The sequence below is a fragment of the Kockovaella imperatae genome (genome assembly GCF_002102565.1).
Source record: "Kockovaella imperatae strain NRRL Y-17943 chromosome Unknown BD324scaffold_15, whole genome shotgun sequence".
NCBI classification, from domain to species: Eukaryota; Fungi; Basidiomycota; class Tremellomycetes; order Tremellales; family Cuniculitremaceae; genus Kockovaella; species Kockovaella imperatae.
In genome coordinates this window covers 96,557-110,516 of record NW_019028955.1, presented here as the reverse complement: position 1 = coordinate 110,516, position 13,960 = coordinate 96,557, and the positions used below count along the sequence as shown (strand labels likewise).

Here is a 13,960-nt window from a genome sequence, read left to right as displayed (position 1 = left end):
CCAGCACGAAAAACACGGCCGAGAGTCGCCAAGGCAGTGAACGGAAGCAGAAATGTGTCACGTGGCAACCTCCACTTGAGCAGTCCATGAGGTGTTTAGGATTATCTATCTGCTTCCTCTTGAACATCTTCTTCTAATGAGAGAATGGGGAGCTCAGTGAAGGCGATTAAGCTGGAACTGAGACATGTCCTCGTTCTATCGTTCCTCATTCGAATAGTCGTCATCAGTCTGTTGAGTGTTCTACCGACATTCATCCACCCATTCGACGCTTCGCATTCTCTCTTGGATCCAGATGCGCCAGGAACCCTACGATGGGACGCTATCCACTACACGAGGATAGCCTTGGAGGGTTATCACTATGAGCAGCATCTGGCATTCATGCCGGGGTATATGGGTCTGATGAGAGGTGCAGGCGAGATCGTGGCGAGATTTGCGGGTAGAAACGTCGGAATCAATGATGTCGTATGGGGAGGAATGGCTGTCAACTTGCTGGCGAGCATGGGATCAACGACAATACTCTATAAGTGAGTCCTTCCATGTTTTCCCAAACTCACAGTGAGCTCATTGAACCCCAGCTTGACCATGCGCATCGCCTCGAAAGAATTCGCAATCATTACTTGTATCTTTTATTCTTTCCCTCCATCCCCTGCTGTCCTCGTATCTCCATACACTGAGCCGACTTTCGCACTCTTTACACTACTCGGAGTTGACCTGGCCCTGAAGCGTCGCAACTTTTTGTCAGCCCTTTCGTTGGCCACCGCTACCAGTATCAGAGCGACAGGCATCTTCGGTGCCCTCGTCCCATGTGCACTGCTCATGTCCCCACGAGGGGTACCGACCTGGGCGGACTTGAGACCCAAAGTGATTTAGCTAAGTCTTTCTCTGACGAGTCGCTGATATGGATCAGAGACTCATTCATCGACTCTTTTACGCTGTGATCCTCAGTCTGATTGTCGCTTCGCCATTTATCGCCTTTCAAGTATACGCATACCGATCGTTTTGCGTGCCCTCACCTACCAGACCCTGGTGCTCTGCTAAATTACCGCTGGCATATTCTTTCGTGCAAGCAGAGTACTGGTATATCATCCCCTTTCTCTTCTTGCTGCAGCTGACACCGCGATTAGGAACAATGGCTGGCTGAACTACTGGACCCTCCAACAATTGCCTAATTTAATCATTGCACTGCCGGTCCTCATTCCATCATACTGGGGTAGCTACAAATACCTCTCCTACCATTCGGTCAAAGCCATAGCTTCGAGCGGTTTTGCAGTGTCACGCACTGACTCTGGACAAGTTATCATGGACTCCCGACTCTTCCCTCTTCACGTTCAACACCTCCTGCTCACCCTTCTACTCACGTTCGCCTCGCATACCCAGATCACCCTCCGCGTATGTGTGACCGATCCAGTGGTGTGGTGGAATATCGCGACGCTGGCTTTCGACTGGAATGAGAGTGCAGACTCCCGCAAGCTAACGCGCTTTGGCAAACTCTGGATCTGGTGGGTCGTCCTCTGGGGATCGTTGTCCATCGTCCTATGGTCAGCACACCTTCCTCCTGCTTGAAGGAGACACGGAATGTCTGAATAGATTCTAAGCCTGAACCTCTCCAAGCCACACAAATGGTCGCAAGACCTGCATGCGAACTGCTGTGTTTTCGCCATCTCTGGAACCTACGTCGACGACAAGACGCATACTCCTTTCAACACCTGCTATGTATGGGGTCATCCGGGTCATTATGTACAAATGCGGCTCTATTGGTACACGGAAAACAATTCTCAAGCTCGTACCCTACCTCCTCCGGGCCGTCTGCCTGGCTGCAGCCTGTTCCTGTTCCAGCTTTTCCACCATTTTCTGCCAGTAAATGACCCCGTCCACCGCTCTTCGCCTTTTCTCACGCCTCTCTTCTTCCTCCTTCCCACCAGCTCCAACCACAACCGACGGCATCCTGGCTGGCAGAGCGACCGACATGGCCTTTTTTGCACGGTCAAACTTTCCTCTCATGCCTCCCTTTTCGACTTTTTCTCTCTCAGAATCGGAGAAAGAGGCGTGCATCGTGTTGAAGTCTATGGGTGGAGGAGATTGTTCCTGTGACGTACGTTTGACTTCGTCTCGTGCGTTCTCGAGGCACGCTTTGGCATGAGCGAGTGTACCGGGCGTCAAGCCTAGGATGCGTTCGGCTTTGACGGCGAGCGTGAAGTGATCGGTATTGGGTGGAGATGCAGAGTGGGTATGGCTTCTGACGCGACGCGGAGCGGAGGAGGATCGGATGGCAATGTCAAGGGGTGTGCTGGGTCTTGAGATGGATGGATGAGAAGATGGAGAATCTGTGGGCGGGTTGACCACGAGGTGGATCGATGTGGTGAAGGAAGCGCAATGTGACCGAAATGACGGTACGAAGGATGGTGGAAAGAACGTTGACAACGTGATGTTGGTGGTGAGTCCAGTAGTATCATAGGTTGAAGTATGGATGAATGGTACGGACGCGAAACGATCAGCTCCCTGCTCACCCTAGACTCGCCCTTCACTCACCTGAAAGTTCACCCATCTCATCATACTCTTCACTGTCGTATCCTTCGCTTGCGAGATCCTCACACAGTTCTAGTCCACAGTGCGATGGGGCAAATGAGTTGGGTACGTGAAGGCTAGAGGTGAGAGCGGAGGACATGGTACGTAGGCTGGAGTGTACAGGACAGGGGACTTGAAGTGGTGGTAGTGTCCAGCTGGAACGGCCCAACGGCGTAGAGCAGGGAGAGGAGAGGCTGGTGGGGTGCAGTGCAACGGTAGGTATCAAAGGGATGATAAGTGGTGTGTAGGTCGTTGAGTCAGACGCGTGGGCTGGAAGGACTTCTCGGTAGCCAGTACTGTGAGGTATGTGATTAGGAAGGCATTGAGACAAAGAGAGAGACAGAGAGAGAGTGTGTGTGAGTGAAAGAGAGAGGGATAGGTCAGGTGGAGTATGCTCACCTTGGATCGCCCTAGGCCCGTTCTTCAGTGGTGAGACTCGATCGAGACAATGTACCTACTTGCCCCTCTCCCTTCGTTTCGTCACCTTTATACGATGCAATGTACTGAGGTGTGAGAGTCTGTGAACGAGAGAATCGTGTTGTGAGTTGCGCTTTGACTCTGGGAGGCTATGGTACTGTAGCTGGAATGCTTTGATGATGAAGATGAGTGGTCAATGGTACATGACACATAGAGAGAGAAAAGAGGCTATATATATATATATGGTGTCAAAGGCACCGGTGGCGAGGCTGGCTTGACAAACATGTACATTATCTCGTTTTATGACACGTATAGACACACACCCCAGCCTTAGCCCTTTGCATCGTGAACAACGTTTCATGTGTCCTTTAGAGCGACGACAATGGGCCCGCCTCAGCTCTCCTACTACTTTGTTCTTTCTCCTTGTCACTGATACTCCTTTGTTCTCCATTGTCTCCCTCCCTCCCCTCCCTCGCTTCAGTATGAGACTTGATGGTAGTACATAGATGATGGGGGAACTGCTCAGCGCAAGGGAGCGGGGTCATTGATGGCCTTTGCCACAGTTCGATGACGATGACCATCTCAGATGGACATCAAGGTAGGAGGTGGGAGATGATACGGTCTAGTGTCTGACTGGCAGAAGCTGTCATGACTTCGCGCTAGGCACCCCTTCAAATGGACAGAGGCTTTCGGAGATTCTCACCAAGTGGTCGTCAAGGAGATGCTTCGCTGGCAGCTGTAGCTCTCAGCATGTACTAGTGATTATAGGGCAGTATTGGCCACTACACCATGCATGTATTGTCTCTGAGCCTCTCCCGTGTAGTGACAGCGATCGCAGCAGCGAACCTGCATTGCGCTGCTAAAGAAGCTGAAACAAGTCCGTGAGACCGGGATTACTTTTTTGAAAAAGAGAAGAACTAGACGCGTGAGGCAGTTTCACGCCATACCAACAAATCTCCACGAATCGGTTTGGCGCAAGGAAGATGGCAGCGGAGGTAGTCATGTGTTGAATCGACACGAAGCAGATCATACTGAATTGAGAGCGTGCATGACCTTTTCATGGACTCCCGTCGATCTTAATCTGCAGATGAGGGTGCATCTGAAAGCCTTCACACAGGATCACGGTGGTGCCCGGGGGACTGGAGTCGGACACTGCCAACCGAGGGCCATGCTGCGCCCCAAGCAATCGGGCGGCAATGCAACCGTACTTAACCAGATGGGAGATGCTCTATACGATGTACGGGTCGGTCTATGAAGTCGAATGATCCGATGCTCGACTTATCGACGATCGAAGATAGAGGTACAGGCTCGATCTTTTCGTCAATTGGGAAGTGGGAGGGATCAAGTATCTGCTTCCTTTCATTGCACTCACCTTCATGAACAGTCCTCGTGCCTTTCATAGTTAAACTTCCTCGTGGCTAACATTCGCAAGCCCACAAAGCTTAGGTGTCGTCCAGCCGGCTCCTCCAGGGTCACGTGCAAGAGGGGTATGATAACGAAGAAGAATGAAGCAGGCCATATTCCCACAGCTGAACGATATGATGGTACTTACGAGACCCCTGCATTGCCACAGCTTGCCTCAGACAGCATGATCTACAGCATTCCCACCCATGCGATGGGCTGCCTGTCCCTATTCGGATCCGACACAGCTCTTACAAATCCGTTATCTGATAAAAAAAAAAGAAAATTGAAAAAATCGGTCGAAATTTGTCTTGGCAAACTAGCACGAGAGGAAATTTGGTCGAATCACTCGGCCGAAGAGCATGAAGACGTCGTTGGTATAAGGCGTGGACAGGAGATGCATGGGCTCCCTGCTCACATTCACTCCAGCTCACCATGTTGATATCGGTCAAAAGCAGCTTGGAGACTACGGTGTCCTCTGGCGCTGCTGATGAGAGCAAAGAATCCAAATCCGACATCGGAAATGAGATTCACCTTCAACCATCCATCCTCGATACCGAGCAGCTTCAACCTCAGGCTCAGGAGATACCACTCCGGTACCGTCTCCTGGCAGTCAGTATGATTCTTCTCTTCGCAACTGGATCAAGCTTTGCAGAAGCCGCTTTGTCACCTCTCAAAGCTACCATGATAGAAGAATTGGGGATCAACAACGCTCAGTATGGAGCCATTTCCTCCGCCTCGAGCCTCGTCAATTCCATCTTACCTATCATCGGTGGTATAGGTATGGATCATTGGGGTGCTACCTATGCTGCTATTCTTTCAAGCGTGTTCGTCTTACTTGGCGCTGTGATATCTGCACCTGCCGCCAATACGGGCAATTATGAACTATTGATAGCTGGCAGAGTTATCATGGGTCTAGGCTCGACGGTGATTGAATCGACTCAGAATAAGTTGTACGCACATTGGTTTCAGGGTTCTTGGCTGGCTTGTGTATTTGGAGTCGATATCGCTTGGAATAGGATCACGGGGATCATCGCTAAAGTTACGGCAGTCCCGATGAGCAATATCAACGGATGGTGGGGGTGGTCCTTGTGGTGAGCAGAGGTGGTGGTAGAGCGTGTAAGCTCAAAGCTGAAAGAGACTTTCCAAGGATCCCAGCCATACTGTGTGCCTCCAATCTCGGCTGGGTCATGCTTTACTGGTGGTTCGAGCGGTCCATTCCTGTCCAGTATCGACCACCTCTTGGCAGGGACGCGAGCAAGTCTGAGAACTGGCGTCAGAGGAGATTCGGTTTAAAGACGCTCTACCGATTGTGAGTCACACACCTGTCGTCCAGTGATTGACAGCCAGACCCATGTTCTTCTGGGTCTTTTGCGGTTCTCAAGTCCTTCAGAACGGTGCCGTAAACGTGTATACATCCAATCTCGCCGATATCCAGACCCGGACTCGAGGTACCTCCAAACTTGCAGCGGGTTACAACTCGTCTCTCTCCGGAATCATCCCAATCGTCTTGACGCCCCTTGTTGGAGCATTCTTCGATCGTTGGGGATGGCGGATGATCATCGTCTCCTGGACAGCCATCCTGTACATCACGGTCTTCATCTTGATTGGCTTGACAAAAGTCCATCCACTCTGCCCCATTCTAATCTCCTCATTCGCACTCAGTAGCGGTGCTCTTCCATTCCTCGCTTCGATACCCATTCTGGTCGGTGATGATGCCCTCCTTGGGACAGCATTCGGAGTATGGAAAGCTTTCCAAAATACAAACTCGGTCCTTCTCGAAGTCGCTGCAGGTGCTATCCAGGACCGTTCCCAGGATAACTCGTACAACAATGTCATCTACTTGATCGTCGCTATCAAGTGTCTCGAGGTGATCCTTGGGCCAGTGTACGATGTGTTGGATGGTAGGTGGCTAGGTCATTCGTTGAGAATGCCGGAAAAGAAGAGAATCCGATTCAGAACGGACATCAAGGCTCAGGGAGATCCCTTGATTGGATGGCGGTCCGATCGAACAGCTTTTACTATCGTCATTGCAGAGCTTTCCGTCGCTATTGTTGCAGCTTGGGTGGTAAGTCCCAATCACGAGTCAGTTCGGCACGCCTCTGACATTCTTCCAGGTCTACATCGTGTATTCCATGCCACGATAGCGGTATTTCAGTATTCCCGAATCATAAGCGGAAATCAGCATGCAGACCGTGGCGAAGAAGGCTCCATCAGGGACCAGGATGTCTTGTTTCTAGAATTGTGTTGATGGGCTTGAAGTGTGGGAAACTTGCATCGTATGATCGACGTCAGCTGTGTAAATCAGCCGCTCAGTGAAGCGCTGGTAGAGTCTATATTAAGTACCTGTGAGCAGCGGCGGGTCTTTCTCGGACAGCACTAAATGATCGACTTGCCATGCCCGCCTGTCGACGAACAGTTCAGCTCTCACATCTTCATCCACATTATAAACGTCTTCACGCCCGGATCGCAGCCGCCTTTCCCCTCCTTTCGCCAACTCTTCCCACCGTATCCTTCGCTCGTCAACCTTCATCCGAGCTCACTGCCTGATCATCCCCTTCATCGTCCTCATCATCCGTTGACGACCCCGATGACGAGCTGTTAGACATAGCTTTCACAGCTCCTCTCCCCTCCCCTCCGTCGTCCTCGAGAAGATGATGATATCCGTCAACGAGTTGATCCACTTTCTCAATGTTGATACTGATCCAGTATATATCATTTATGTCTTGCCAAATGTTGACCCAATCCTCTCGTGTCATGTATGCCACCACGTTGTCGAGCAGAGGTTCAGGAATAAATGATCGGATATCCTCGGTAAAGTCGGCATAGGTCATGGTCTGATTGATCGCATATAGTATTTCAAACGGATCCATCAGGAGGGAAGCGACAATGGATTGAAGATGTGAAGAAGGGTCGTTTAAGGGACAAGGAAAATGTTGAGAACGCGCAAAGGTCGGTTACCGACAGGTCAGCTATCACAGAAGGGCTGACCTTACAGCAGTCCTCCCCATAAACCTCGAGCACTCACCCTCTGCGTTTGTCGATACAAATACTGATAAGCCTTGATAGCGAATCCACTCAAGGTCGAGTCGTCAAACGAGCCTGGCATATCGAAGAAGGAGGTGCAGGTACGATGTGGAGTTGAGCCGAGCAGACCAATGAGCCGTCGACCATTGGTTAGAAGAGCATATACCTATTGAGAGAAGAAGCAGAGCTAATATCAATATGTCTTTGTTATTCCTCTTGTTCGTTTCAAGTTGTGGGATGCATCGTAAACCGTCTCGCCGGAGCCAAGAGCGCGGACCCCGTGAACGGAGTCTGACGAGCGAACATTAGGGGCTGAATCGGATGTTGATCAGTGTATATTCGGAAAATCAAGCGAGGTTGTATTTTCCGTTTTCATGTTTGCCTCGAGGCTGGTGATCACGTCAAAGGTGAGGGTGATGATCGAGCTGAGGGAAGGGAGCATTGTCTCATGTTTTTCTCGCCGTATGTATAATATTTGATTATGTCAGCGAGAACGAGCGGGTTCGGATGGATCAGCAAGTGACATGGGACCAATGTGTGTATCTTGTGTGTGTGGATGTGCTGCATCCCGTGCCTTGCGCGGTGCAATGCGGTCTGACCGCTGTCACAGGGTATGCCAAGGTCCGACCGAGCGTAAATTGATGTCGAATAATTCATACAGGAGATGACTGAATAGGGACGATGTCGTGGTCAGCCAGACGATGTCGAAAGCGGCGTTCATTTGGCTAGAGCTCACCAGGAATACTATACAACCGAAATGACCGTCCTCCCCTTAACCCATTCTCTCTGTCAACTTGACTTGGTCTCTTCCACACCAGACATGCCCTCCATCCTCTTGACAACCTCTTCGACACCTCGTTGTCTGTTATCTACGCCGAGACCAGCCGACTGCTCGGCTTCTCGGAGTGTGTAGGCTGGATCTTTGAGGTCCTTTAAGCGACGTCTAGAGGGAAGGAAAGTGATCAGTGCTCTCGCTCAAGAGGTCACGGATAAAGGGAAACGGGAGGGCAGAAGTGGGAAATCATTTGAAGAGGACAGATATGACCGGACCCCGGTCGACGGGCGAGTGCCATGTTTTGGCCAAGAGGCATGAACTCTCAAGCGACTCACTTGTGAACTTTGCTCTTCAAGTGAGCCTTCAGAGCGATCTCAGTCTCGCAGTACCTGCTTTTGTCAGCTAGCCGGCCGATTCCGCTTGGTTGCAGCTCACTTTGCACACTCTACACAGTACTAAAGCCATGATCAGCGCTCGTTCAATTCATCCATCCAGGCACACAGCTTGACTTGACACTAGCTAGATCTGAGGACCCCAACTTCCACTCACATGTTGTCCCAATCCCGGTTTCGTCTCATCTATCGGTTGAACCTCCAATTTCCGCCGGTTCTGAGGTTTGAGATCATCTTGGATCTGATCCAGATCCTTGACTCTGGCTCGAGTTCTCGCAGCGCGGTGCACGTCACGCTGGGCTCGGTGGGTCCTGTTGTAGATGGAAGTGATGAGCCAAGGAGTCCGAGAGGCAGAGATCCTTGGCCAGCGCGGTAGAGAAGAGGCAGAACTGATTGATGCTGGCCCATTCATTACTCACCTTGATCTACGCAGTCTGCCCATGATCGAAAGCGGCTTGTGTTTGCTCAAGTGAGTCTGCAAGAAGAGTGATCAAGAGATGGACGCTCGCCCCGTTCAAAATTCTCCAACACCCAAGAGATCTTCTCGGATCCGGAAAAACGTGGGAACAATGGTCACGTGACACGGGATCAAATAGCTCTCATCAAGGGTGTGTGACTTTGACTTTTTTGGGGCCATTTTGGCACCGACGCGTCGAGCATCGTTCAATATTACTTAACCATTACTAATCTATCGTGCAGTTGTCGAGCGAGAAGGGCTTATTGGCATCGACCGCGTATCAAGGGTGACAGGTTCTGCTACAAGCAGGTTCTGTCATCGAAGCCTCTCGCAACTGAGACCGTGAAGTAAAATATCCCGGACTCATCGAATATGACTTCCACCTTATCCCACCACTCCATGTCCAGTCAAGACATTATCGTTCCACCGCCTAGAAAGACATACGGACGAAAGAGACCAGTGACTCCTCCTCCTGTAGATGGACCAAGCATATCGCTCTTCGTCCCGAATGACGTCTCTACATCTACGAGACCCCTCGCCTCAAGCTCGATCGCAGGAGATGAATATACTTCGCCCGCCAAAGGTCTGTTGAATCGATTTTCAGCGGCGAGTTCTTCATGGAGAGATTCTCTGGCTCTTTTGGACGCTGAAGAGGAGCCTACTGTATCTCCTGTACGCGATACATACAAACGCGGAGGCATGTTTGACTTTTCACGAACCACCGAACGTCAAGAAACGTCAGTGGAACGACGAGCTGACAGGGACGAAGATGAGGAGGAGGACGACGACGACGATGCCGAAGCTGTCAAAGCTGCGATGGAAAGAATGAGAAGGGAAGCAAGGGGCGAAGCCGTCGTCAGTTCACAAATACCCTCACATCCAGTCACAGCCAATGCCAATGCCATCACCGACTCCACATCGACAAAGACACTTCGCGTCCCCTTGCCTCTTGCACCCACTACTAGGTCATCAAGTCTGTCTTCGGCGCCTCCGTCATCACCACCATCAAGACAACCTGGCGTACTGAGACTCAATGCAGTGGATGAAGAAACAATGCCGGTGCGAAGACCGGGTACTGCTGGCCCAAGCGGACGAGTGGGTCGCGTAGTGGTATCTGATGATGAGGAGGACAGTGATACCGACATGGGAACCAAGACGAGACCGCAGAGACGTTTAGCATCCGCGTCTGCGGAGAGCGAGGAAAACGAAGATGATCACATTGCGCCGCTGGCGGAAGCGCTAGATCCTGCAAATGCTCCGGATGCTGAAAGAGCCCCTGCTCCGTCTCTCTTCCACCAGTTCTTTGACTCCCTGCAAGATGAAGATAGGGACGATTCAGAGGTCATGCAGGATCAAAGCCAGAGTGCCGATCTGGTAGGCCTGTTTGATGACGAGGAGCTGCAGATAAAGACAGGCAAGACAAATATTAAGGTGAGCTGACGATGCGAGATACTGAGCTGACAGTACAGCCACTGAACCGCAAAGATATGCTATTGATGAAGCAGGACATGGCGCGAGCTCAGCGAGGTAAGCGGATCCCCTTTCTTGCAAAAGATCTCGCTGATCATTGCTCAGAGAGGGATTTCGTCCCATCTCGACCTGAAGTCAATCGCCTTCCCATCTCTTCCTTCTTACTTAGCGCTTCAAAAGTGCTCAGGCGAGTTCTGAAGCTCCGTACAAGAGTCTAGCTCACAAACTTTTAGACGGGATGTCCCCGGCTTGACACACGAGCAGTCCCCTCCAACTAGTCCCTCGCAGACGACACCGCCCGATGAGATTGCCAGCTTCACACCGAGTTCCAACGATCATAATCGCATCCGAGGAAAAAGTTCAATCGTCAACGATCATTCGGTCGATCATGCAGTGTCATCGTCCCCAACGCCGAGAATCCGACAAGTGCTGGACAGGGCCGACTCAACTGTCATTCCTGCGACCTCTGACGGAGCGGACGAGCACGAAGACGAGCGCATCCCCGATCTCGCGAACGTCTTAGCACTGGAAGATGCGAAGCGGGAGAAGGAAGCGAGACTCAAAGCCCAAGCAGAACGTCTGAATCGTGCCAAAGCTGCTGCTCTGAAGGCAAAGGCGGAAAGAGCGGCCGCGACACCAGACGACGATGACGACTTTACGATCCTACCTGACATGCAGACCCCCCGACCCCGAGCTCGATTCGCCTCCACCAAAAGTCCTGCCGCTAAAGCCGTTTTGCAGAAGTCAACGAAATCACCCGCCATCACCAAACAGCGGCAAGACCTGCTCCGTCGAGCAGGCAAATCTACCCGAACGAAACCTTCCAATGTCACCGAGACATACATGGATTTTGCCGGCAAAACCTGGGATCATGCTGGACTCAGACGAGCTAACGGTGGATCTCGACCTGCTGGACAAAAATCTGGACGCGATGCCATAATCACGACTGAGCAGATGAATGCGAGAATTCAAGCCGGCCACTTGGCTCAGGTCGCTGGTTATCGATCACAGAAGGAGAGCGAATGGGGTCGAGTGAGGCAATTACCGGAAAAGAAAGTGCCAGACATACAAGCTTTGATTGAGGCGAGTGCAGCTGTATCCCGCCAGATCGAAGACGACAGGGAAGGGGATGAGAGTGATGATGAAGACTTTGTGCCTGACGAGGAAGAAGAGAACGATGGGGAGTCAGAGGACGAGGTGAAAGACGTCGAAGGTGCAGGATCTGCGCTGGACGAAACGGAATTTGGAGAGGAGGAAGGTTTTGGCTCTGAATCGGGACAATCATCGCACGGTACGGATAAGGAGAATCGACCGAACCCTATCGTACTCCAGCTGGTGGATGAGGACGAGGAAGAGGATACTCCGATCATGAAGAGAAAGCCTCGGATAAGAGTCGCTCTGGACTCTGACGATGAAGAGCAACATCCAACTCGCTTGCCTTTAGAAGAGCTCCCGGTTCCCCAAGCCCACCATGAGACTTCCCTCGATTTGGCTGGTTTCGATCAAGGATCACCTGGTTTCTCCCAGCTCTTCGAACCTACCCAGTTGGGCACTGCGACTGCGAATGTGAGTCTCACCATCCCGCGTAAGGCTTACAATGCAGGACGGTCTCGCTGAGCTTCGTGGAGCGGACGCTCCTGGATATTTGGCTGTCAACGCTCTCTTGCCAGGTGTCGATATCACTGAAACTCAAATCCAGCGTGACAATGCGCTTATCGCTGCCGAACTGGAAGCTGCTGAGATACAGCCGACTCTTTCCGCTGCTAGACCTCGATACCTGAACGAGCAGGGCTTCTTCACTCAGACGAAACCGATTGCACCAAGTCAACCGATGAATCTCTTGCGTCGGACTTCAACGTCGTTGAGCGAGATCGACATCAGTAGGGACGAAGATGACGAGGAACCCGAAAGGACGCCGTCGACCACCGAGAAGGGCAGCAGTATACTTCTACAGAGTCAGGACAGCCCTACACAAGATGCTCATTCACTTGTCCGACTCAGACGGAGGGTCTCATCTCCCGTCATCATGCCTCAGGCGACATTTGGTGGACCGTCTACTCTTGGGCGGGGCACGAACGCCTTTGATCAAATGATGAAGGCGTCTTTGCGAAGGGAGGAGAAAGCACGAGCTGTAAACCACAATCTCATCGATGAGCAGGCTGAGGAGAGTGATGAGGATACTGGTTGGGCTGCATTGGGAGGAGAAGAGGATGAGGAGGATGGTGCTGATGAGGGCTATGTGCCTGATCTGGTGGATGATGAAGCCGTGGACGAGGATGAACGCAAGAAGCAGGACGAACTCGCTGCGGCAAAGGCCAGGTGAGTTCCCATCTGAGATTGAACGGGGCTTCGTACTGATTCATGACTACAGGGAAATTGCCGAAGCAGATGATGCCAAACGCGAAGCGGAAGCCAAGAAGATCACTGAGGGTCATTATCGTACCAAGCGACGCGGACAGGATTTCTATTCCGATGACGAGGACGATGATGAGCACCGAGGCAAGCGGCGCAAGTGGACGAAGAAGGAAAGGCGTAAGCGACGTCTGGAGAGGGAAGATGGATTGGAGAAGCTCAGTGAGCAACGCCGAGTGGAGTCGTATACTAACGTACTACCTACCAGATGGCGAAGAGAATGCCTTCCGACAAATTTACGAAGAGGATTTGGAGAGTGATGAAGACTCTACGGTGGAGGATGAAGTCCCACTCGATAAGCGAGATCGATCACCGACGCCTGAATCTCAACGTCGTACCGGAAAAGACACCTGGGCGATGTTGAGGCAACGAGCAAGGATCAACAAGGAGAGAGAGGGTCAAGTGGAAGATGACATGCTGGATCAAGCGATAGGATTCGATGGCGCTGGGTTTCAACCCGCCATGTTGGACGAGGAAATGCCCACAGATGTCGAAGATGAAGGTGAAACTCAATTTTCCATTGCTCGAGGAACGAGGACCGTCACTTCCTTCGTCGATACTGAGGTGAGATCTCTTCGCCAGCAGACAATACTATGATCACCATGCTCATCCCGTCTACTTAGTCTGGCCAAAGTTTCGCAGCATTCCGATCGGCAGATACGTACGCGCGATACGTCCAAGAGGAATCGCAGACAACCCGACGAGCGAATGGAACGGCCGGCGCTTCAGTTGTTCAGAGAAATCACGGGGTTACCGGTGGTGCTAGGGGTTCATCTCGTGCTCCTTCACTCTTATCTCGATCTTCGTCCCAAATGGCAGACAAACTTCGTCCGCCTTCCAGAGCTGATTCTACTTCATCCGGAGGTAGTATCTTGGCGTCTAGGAGCAACAAATTCAACTAGGCGGCAGTCTAGCTGGCGGAGGACAAGTAGTGAGGCGAGCCGCGACTCCATCACCTCATTGTGCCTGCCATGTGTATCATCTCCCGACAATTGTGTCTTGTTGAAACCCCTACACTGCTTGTATATGCATACATTATCCATA

General features: G+C 51.6%; 5 protein-coding genes across 5 annotated transcripts; 3 read left to right on the top strand and 2 right to left on the bottom strand.

The window, feature by feature from the left end:
* Window positions 1–144: 144 nt before the first annotated feature.
* BD324DRAFT_583839 (GPI mannosyltransferase 2) lies at window positions 145–1,563 on the top strand (the record flags this gene model as incomplete). Its single annotated transcript, XM_022013639.1, has 4 exons — window positions 145–524; window positions 576–861; window positions 908–1,077; window positions 1,125–1,563. The coding sequence occupies 4 exons, from the start codon at window positions 145–147 to the stop codon at window positions 1,561–1,563; spliced, it is 1,275 nt and encodes a 424-aa protein (XP_021868416.1).
* Window positions 1,564–1,675: 112 nt separating this feature from the next.
* On the bottom strand, window positions 1,676–2,971 carry BD324DRAFT_166569 (hypothetical protein). The gene is made up of 3 exons (XM_022012069.1): window positions 2,965–2,971; window positions 2,530–2,861; window positions 1,676–2,324 (listed from the first exon to the last, which is right to left on the bottom strand). The coding sequence occupies exons 2-3, from the start codon at window positions 2,663–2,665 to the stop codon at window positions 1,789–1,791; spliced, it is 672 nt and encodes a 223-aa protein (XP_021868415.1). The 5' UTR covers window positions 2,666–2,861; window positions 2,965–2,971; the 3' UTR covers window positions 1,676–1,788.
* A 1,847-nt stretch (window positions 2,972–4,818) lies between these two features.
* BD324DRAFT_583889 (major facilitator superfamily domain-containing protein) lies at window positions 4,819–6,634 on the top strand (the record flags this gene model as incomplete). Its single annotated transcript, XM_022013644.1, has 3 exons — window positions 4,819–5,477; window positions 5,534–5,695; window positions 5,734–6,634. The coding sequence occupies 3 exons, from the start codon at window positions 4,819–4,821 to the stop codon at window positions 6,632–6,634; spliced, it is 1,722 nt and encodes a 573-aa protein (XP_021868414.1).
* A 1,211-nt stretch (window positions 6,635–7,845) lies between these two features.
* On the bottom strand, window positions 7,846–9,155 carry BD324DRAFT_166376 (putative bud site selection-related protein). Its single transcript, XM_022012068.1, has 5 exons — window positions 8,997–9,155; window positions 8,735–8,888; window positions 8,621–8,640; window positions 8,521–8,574; window positions 7,846–8,353 (listed from the first exon to the last, which is right to left on the bottom strand). The coding sequence occupies exons 1-5, from the start codon at window positions 9,017–9,019 to the stop codon at window positions 8,200–8,202; spliced, it is 405 nt and encodes a 134-aa protein (XP_021868413.1). The 5' UTR covers window positions 9,020–9,155; the 3' UTR covers window positions 7,846–8,199.
* A 75-nt stretch (window positions 9,156–9,230) lies between these two features.
* On the top strand, window positions 9,231–13,959 carry BD324DRAFT_636765 (hypothetical protein). The gene is made up of 8 exons (XM_022016933.1): window positions 9,231–10,465; window positions 10,504–10,561; window positions 10,610–10,691; window positions 10,738–12,070; window positions 12,108–12,823; window positions 12,876–13,078; window positions 13,125–13,480; window positions 13,540–13,959. The coding sequence occupies exons 1-8, from the start codon at window positions 9,407–9,409 to the stop codon at window positions 13,816–13,818; spliced, it is 4,086 nt and encodes a 1,361-aa protein (XP_021868412.1). The 5' UTR covers window positions 9,231–9,406; the 3' UTR covers window positions 13,819–13,959.
* Window position 13,960: the final 1 nt, after the last annotated feature.

What these genes read in the sequence shown, in the direction of transcription:
- BD324DRAFT_166569 (XM_022012069.1), bottom strand. Translation starts at nt 2,665, where the DNA reads ATGTCCTCCGCTCTCACCTCTAGCCTTCACGTACCCAACTCATTTGCC. An exon ending in TGAGATGGGTGAACTTTCAG is followed by an intron (nt 2,325 to 2,529) that starts GTGAGTGAAGGG and finishes ACCCGCCCACAG; the next exon opens with ATTCTCCATCTTCTCATCCA.
- BD324DRAFT_166376 (XM_022012068.1), bottom strand. Translation starts at nt 9,019, where the DNA reads ATGGGCAGACTGCGTAGATCAAG. An exon ending in GGCAGACTGCGTAGATCAAG is followed by an intron (nt 8,889 to 8,996) that starts GTGAGTAATGAA and finishes CATCTACAACAG; the next exon opens with GACCCACCGAGCCCAGCGTG. An exon ending in TACTGTGTAGAGTGTGCAAA is followed by an intron (nt 8,575 to 8,620) that starts GTGAGCTGCAAC and finishes TGACAAAAGCAG; the next exon opens with GTACTGCGAGACTGAGATCG.
- BD324DRAFT_636765 (XM_022016933.1), top strand. Translation starts at nt 9,407, where the DNA reads ATGACTTCCACCTTATCCCACCACTCCATGTCCAGTCAAGACATTATC. An exon ending in AGCGCTTCAAAAGTGCTCAG is followed by an intron (nt 10,692 to 10,737) that starts GCGAGTTCTGAA and finishes ACAAACTTTTAG; the next exon opens with ACGGGATGTCCCCGGCTTGA. An exon ending in AGATGGATTGGAGAAGCTCA is followed by an intron (nt 13,079 to 13,124) that starts GTGAGCAACGCC and finishes ACTACCTACCAG; the next exon opens with ATGGCGAAGAGAATGCCTTC.